Source organism: Eimeria mitis, genomic scaffold, assembly GCF_000499745.2.
Source record: "Eimeria mitis Houghton genomic scaffold, Emh_scaff1820, whole genome shotgun sequence".
NCBI classification, from domain to species: Eukaryota; Apicomplexa; class Conoidasida; order Eucoccidiorida; family Eimeriidae; genus Eimeria; species Eimeria mitis.
In genome coordinates this window covers 3,859-9,593 of record NW_013570141.1, presented here as the reverse complement: position 1 = coordinate 9,593, position 5,735 = coordinate 3,859, and the positions used below count along the sequence as shown (strand labels likewise).

The 5,735-nt window shown below is 55.3% G+C and overlaps 1 protein-coding gene across 1 annotated transcript; it reads right to left on the bottom strand.

The window, feature by feature from the left end:
- Window positions 1–197: 197 nt before the first annotated feature.
- Window positions 198–4,606, bottom strand: EMH_0044080 (poly(ADP-ribose) glycohydrolase, putative; the record flags this gene model as incomplete). Its single annotated transcript, XM_013495921.1, has 7 exons — window positions 198–227; window positions 455–663; window positions 899–1,948; window positions 2,417–2,591; window positions 2,712–2,967; window positions 3,298–3,478; window positions 3,712–4,606. The coding sequence occupies 7 exons, from the start codon at window positions 4,604–4,606 to the stop codon at window positions 198–200; spliced, it is 2,796 nt and encodes a 931-aa protein (XP_013351375.1).
- Between the last annotated feature and the right edge of the window lie 1,129 nt (window positions 4,607–5,735).

Below are 5,735 nucleotides of genomic sequence, written 5' to 3'. Positions count from 1 at the left end.
ACCTCCTTCAGGGGAGGAGACGATCCCAACGATCCCTGAAACGGGATCGCTCCAGCCCACACACAAGGCCCCCCGATGTCTCCACTTGTATTGAAAGAGACAAACGAATACACACTCTCTCTCTGACGTCCGCTAAATCCTGAACCCTAAATTTCTGCTTCTAAACGCTGAGTGGTCTAGGGCTTAGGGTTTAGAGTTCAGCCGCGCTTCACGTTTTGTCTCTTCCACTAACGAAAACACAAATACACCCATCCCAAGCCAACAAAAGCAGCAGCGGCAGCGCCAGCTGCTGCTGTTGCAGCAGTAGCCTCAGAAACCGCAGCATTCCAAGCAGCTGCTACTTCAGCAGCAGCAGTAACCCCAGCATCGGCAGCAGCAGCGTCCCCAGCAGTAGGCCCAGCAGCAGCAGCAGCACTCTCAGCAGCAGGAGCAGCGGCAGTAGCAAAATCCTGACCTCAACAAGTACATTCCAGAGTGCAGCGCAATCCCATCTGGCTTTTTGTACAATTGCTGCTACCATTTGCTGCAGCAAATTCCCCCGCAGCAGTTGCGGTAGACCCCAAGCGAAGTACTGCATGCATCGACCCGCGAGGCTGCAGGCTAACCACTGCAACACAAACTTCAACTGAGGATCGCCACCAAAAAAACCACAACCCCAATTGCCTGCATGCGCCAGCAACAATAGCAGCAGCAGCAGGACCAACCAAAGCAACAGCCGCGGCAGCAGCAAAAGCAGTAGCAATGGCAGTAGCAGCAGCAGCAAAAACAGCGGCAGCAGCAACCGCAATAGCAAGAATAGAGATGTCGAATGAAATGGAGCAGCAGCGGGTGAAGAAGCTGCAGCAACAGCAGCCGCCAGGTAGCAGCATTTGCTGCTTCAGTGTTTTTGTGTATTTACCTGTGGTGAAGGGACGTAAGTGCGCCAATTTTCTTCCTGCTGCTGCACTTCCTGCTACTGCAGCTCCTGCTGCAGCAGCTTCTGTTGCATCCGCTCCTGCTGCAGTGTGGCTGTTGTATGTGATGTGGTATTCAACGGGAAGGTGGAGCGCAGCGGAGACTTTTTGTATTTCTCTTAGCATTAGGGGGACGGAAAACTGCTGCACTCGCGGCAGCACTTCTTTTGCTGCTGCTTGCGTGCTGTTAGCAACATCAGGCATATCCTCTGCTGCTGCTGCTGCATCTGCTGCTGCTTCTGCTTGTGCAGATCGGGAAGCCCCAAAACGGGCAGCATCGAAAACAGCTACCAGAGAGGCGCACTGCACCCGCAGCAGTGGACGATCCAGGCGAGGATGCCCTTGTTGCTGTCTTGCTGCTGATGTTGTTGCTGTTGATGCTGCTACTGCTGTTGTCACTGTCTCCGTCTCTATCTTTGTTTCTGATTCCGGTTTTGTATGTACGTGTGGATGTTGGGAGTTATGCTGCTGGCTGCTGCACCGGTATGCATGCGCTGGCAGCAGCCACTGCAGCAGCAGCGGGGTCGAGTCTAGGGCTTCCACGCCTTCTATCCCCTCCCACTCATTTGCTGCTGCTACTGCTTCTGCTGCTGTTGCTGCTGCTTCTGCTGCTGCTGCCGCTGTCTCCTCTGAATCGAGAGACAGCAGCAAACGGCCCCTTGCAGCTGCAGGGCCCGTAGCCAGTTCCACTCTCCCAGCAGTTCCCGCTGGTGCTGTTGCTGCTGCTGCTGTGTCTCCACCTGTCTGTTCCTGCTGCTGCTGTCCAGTTAGAGGTCCCCTGCTGCTCTTGCTGCGGCTTGTGCTGCTGCTTCTGCTGCTGCTGCTGGTTCGTTTGTTGAGGAGACACCTGAAGGTGGCAGCATATCCTCTGTAATCGGAGAATCGGAGACAACCAAATGCATGCGCTGCTTCGCCTCGACGCAGATGCTGCGATAGAGGCCGCAACAGCAGCAGCTCGGGGCAGACAGAAAAAAATATTTCTTCTTGCAGCGCCCCTAAACACATAGAGAAACAAATTGAGGTGTACAGACACGTCAAGCAACAGCAATGACAGCAGCAACAACAGCAACAGCAACGGACAGAAACCACAGCAGCAGCAAACACAGCAGCAGCAGCAGCAGCCAGCAGCCACAGCAGCACCAGCGTAAGCAGAAAAGAGAGCAGCAGTGGCAGCAGCACCAGCAATATCCAGGAGCCCCAGAACCGTCAAAGAAAACAGCCACAGCAGCAGCAAAGCAGCAGCCACAGTAGCAGCAACAACAACAAAGAAGACAGAAGGAGCAGGAGCAAAGAAAGCAGCAGCAGCAGCAACAGCAGCAGCAAGGGAAGAAGCAGAAGGACTGACAACAGCAGGAGCAAAAGCACTAGCAGCAACAGCAGCAGCAAAGGAACCACCGGGAGCAGCAGAGAGAGCAGCAACACCAGCAACAAGGAAAGCAACAGCAGCAGCAGCAGCAAGCTACCGTGGTATAGAATGCCTCCTCCAATGATTTTGTTTGCGAAGTCCGCGCGGACATCGACGTCACCGCTGGCGGGGATGCCGCCTCCATTTGTTGCCGTTGCAACAATCTGAGGAACCAGCAGCCGCTGCTGCTGCTGCAGTGCTACTGTCTCCGCGCTGCAGCAGCAGGGCTCGGCCTGAGCCCGAGAGAAGCGGAGACACCGCAGCAAGAAACAGCAGGGAAAACGAACTGCCCATACACCCCGAACAGGAACTGAACACAACACAGAAGGGCCCCATACAAAGCCCTCTCGTACTTCTATCGCGCTGCTTCTGCTGCTGCTCGCTCCAGGTTGCTGCTTCTGCTGCAGAGTTTCGGCTGTTGCACGAGGTGTTCGTAGCACTGCTGGGTCTGCTGCAGCACTACCTAACTCAGCACCAGTGGCAGCAGCAGCAGTAGCAGCGGTACGCGCAGCAGCAACAGCAGCAGCAGTATCTTCGGACACAAATGCCTGTATTTCTTCTTCTAGTAGCAGGGACAGCTTAGCGGCTGTCTCTTCCTCTCTGCTGTCTCTGCAACAGAGATGAGCAGCATGAGGAGGAGAAAAAGAAAAAGAGGGTATATGGTTTATATTACATTTATGATGAAAGGCATCTGCTGCTGCTGCCATGCAGCAGCAATACCTGCAGCAAAATGAGCACACAGCAGCAAATATCCTGCTGCAACAAATCGTGCTCAGACTCCCGCTGCTGCTGCTGCTAGTCCTGCTCCTGCTGCTCCTGTTGCTGTTGCAGCAGTGCGCACCAGCTGCTGCATTGCCGCTGGACAAAAACCGTGACCTTGCTGCTGCTGCTAGTCGTTCTGCTGCTGCTGCTGCTACAGACACTGTAGCCTCTCCTCACCTAACGAAGCAGTGCAATTTGGCAGCCTGGTTCTGAGCTGCAGCAGAAAGGAACAGCAGCAACAGCAACAGCAGCAATAGCAACAGCAGCAGCAACGCAGACACACGGCTCAAAGAACCGTCTACAAGTCGCAGTACCCCAAAAGGGCTCCCCTTGGGGGCCCTGGGGGCCCCTTTTGCAGCTGAACGGGAGGCGAAAGACAAAGCAAATAATGCAGCAACCCGCTAAAGGCAGTCATGGAAACAAAGGAAGGAAGCCCAGCAGAAGCAGCAGCAGCACCAGCATTTACAGCAGCAACAGCAGCAGCAACTGTAGCAGTCACAGCAGCCGTCATAGCAGGAGTCGCAACAGCAGCCGTCGCTAAAATAGCGACAGTAGTCACAGTAGCAGGAGCAGGCAGCAGCAGCACTTTACTTGTTAAGTCGTAGAAATCGGCGAATGATATATCCCCTAGATTAGGAAGGCCTGCAGCAGATTGCTGCCATTGCGGCAGCGGCAGCAAACCCAGAAATCCCAAGCCAAACAACACCCAGCCTTCGCCTGCGCTTAACTCTGCTGCTGAGCTGCTCACGTGCTGCTCCCCGACACTCCTGCTGCAACTGCTGCGGCTGACCCTACTGATCCTGCTGCTGCAGGCGCCGCTGCTGCAGTGCTTGTAGAGCTGCAGCCTCAAGCGACAAGACCCACACAGGCAAGGACGCAACCTTGTCCCCTCTGATGGGGTGTCCGTTGCTGCTGGTGTTGCTGCTGTTGCGGCTGCTGTGGCTGCTGATTTTGAGGTGTACGTACACCTAGGGAATATCTGGTCGACAGCCAGCACTGCCTTCAACAGCAAGGGGAGAGCGCTGGAGAAGAAGGGGTTTGTTGCTGCTGCAGGCACATCAGCAAACAGCCTCTCTACGTTGTAGTAGGCCCTCGGACTGAGGCGAGGCGGCGGTGGTAGGTGCAACTGCTGCTGCTGCAGTTGCTGCTGTGGCTGCAGTTCCTGCTGTTGGCTTGCCGCTGTCTGGGTTGTGAGGGCTCCCTGGTGCAGCAAAGAGATGCGCTCGAGGTACCCCTGGTGTATTGCCTCTTGTATATCTCTCAGTAGCTTCTGCAGCCTCGCTGCACTGAAGGGGTTTGGTGCTGCTGCTGCTGCAGGGGAACCTCCCCCTTCCCCTGGGGACCCCCCTGCAGCAGGACCAAGAGAGGCCCTTAAGACTGCAGCCGCTCGCTGCCATTCTAGGGGTGGCTGGAGATGGTGCAGCAGCAGCAACACCGGCTGATGAGGGGCCCACCGTCCCGTTGTCTCTGCTTCAGTACCCATCATCGGGGCCGTTCAGAGCGGGCTCCCCCAACCACCTTGCTTAAGGGGGGCCCTGCTGCGTTGTTTGCTGCTTTACGAAGGACCCCAGGCTAGGGTTCATCCCGCTTCTTAGCCGGAGCACAGCTGCAGGGGGCCCCCTTAGTGTGGAGGCCCTCTTAAGTTGATTCGTGATCAGCGGGTGCAGAAGCAGTAGCTCGTAGAGGCAGGGGGCCCCTGTTGTATGCGTGTAGAGCTTTATCTGTCTTCCTCGTCCTGTTCTGGTTTCGATTTACCCCAAAATCCCAGAGCTTTACCTCCTCATATCGCCGCACCATGCAAGAAACTTGAAATACAAAGAACATTTTATTGCGTCTGTAATTAAACCAATTACATAAATCATTCACTGTGTTACAGTCCTTCACTGCACACAGGGGGGCCCGGCTCGCGGGGGGGCCCCTAGGCATGCCGCCATCGCGCTGGGGCCCCTGGGGCAGGCCCCCCTAGAGGGGGGGCCTGTAGGAAGAGCAGTTCAAGATGACAGAGGAGCTGTTGCACCGTCTTTTGTTTGTGTTAACGAGGTGTATAGGGAGGTAATAGATTAAGGAAGGGCTCTGACGTCACAGATCCTACAGGGAAACCCCAACGCTGCAGCAGACTTAGCTGCCGTTGCCGCTGCTGCTGATGCTGCTGCTGCTTCTGTTGCTGCATGGAAGCTGACACCGTGCTGGGATATATAGGCAAGCACTGACGTATGGTCGTCTGTTGCAATGAATGCCCTCCTGGCAGCTCATTGTGCAGCTCTGTGGCGGAGCAGCACTTGCTGCTGTTGGTGGTGCTGCTGCTGCTGTTGCTGCTACTGCTACTGCTGCTAACAGGTGCCAGCTGTACTAAGGGGCGTGTCTATTGCTCAACTTACCTATGATCAATTGCCCGTATTCCGCATGCACACGAAGAAGGCAAAGGCAGGCGCAGACAGGCATTCGTACGTGCATGCGCTGCCATTGCCGTTTGGGGTTGTCTATACAGTGGAGTGTCTAGTAGCCTTTGGTTGTTACCAGTGAGCTGTATGTGTCGGTGTTTTGTTTATCTTTCCTCCTGGCTTTGCTGTTTAGGGCTTCTTAGTGTTTCTCAGGTATTCTCTCTCTACTGAATC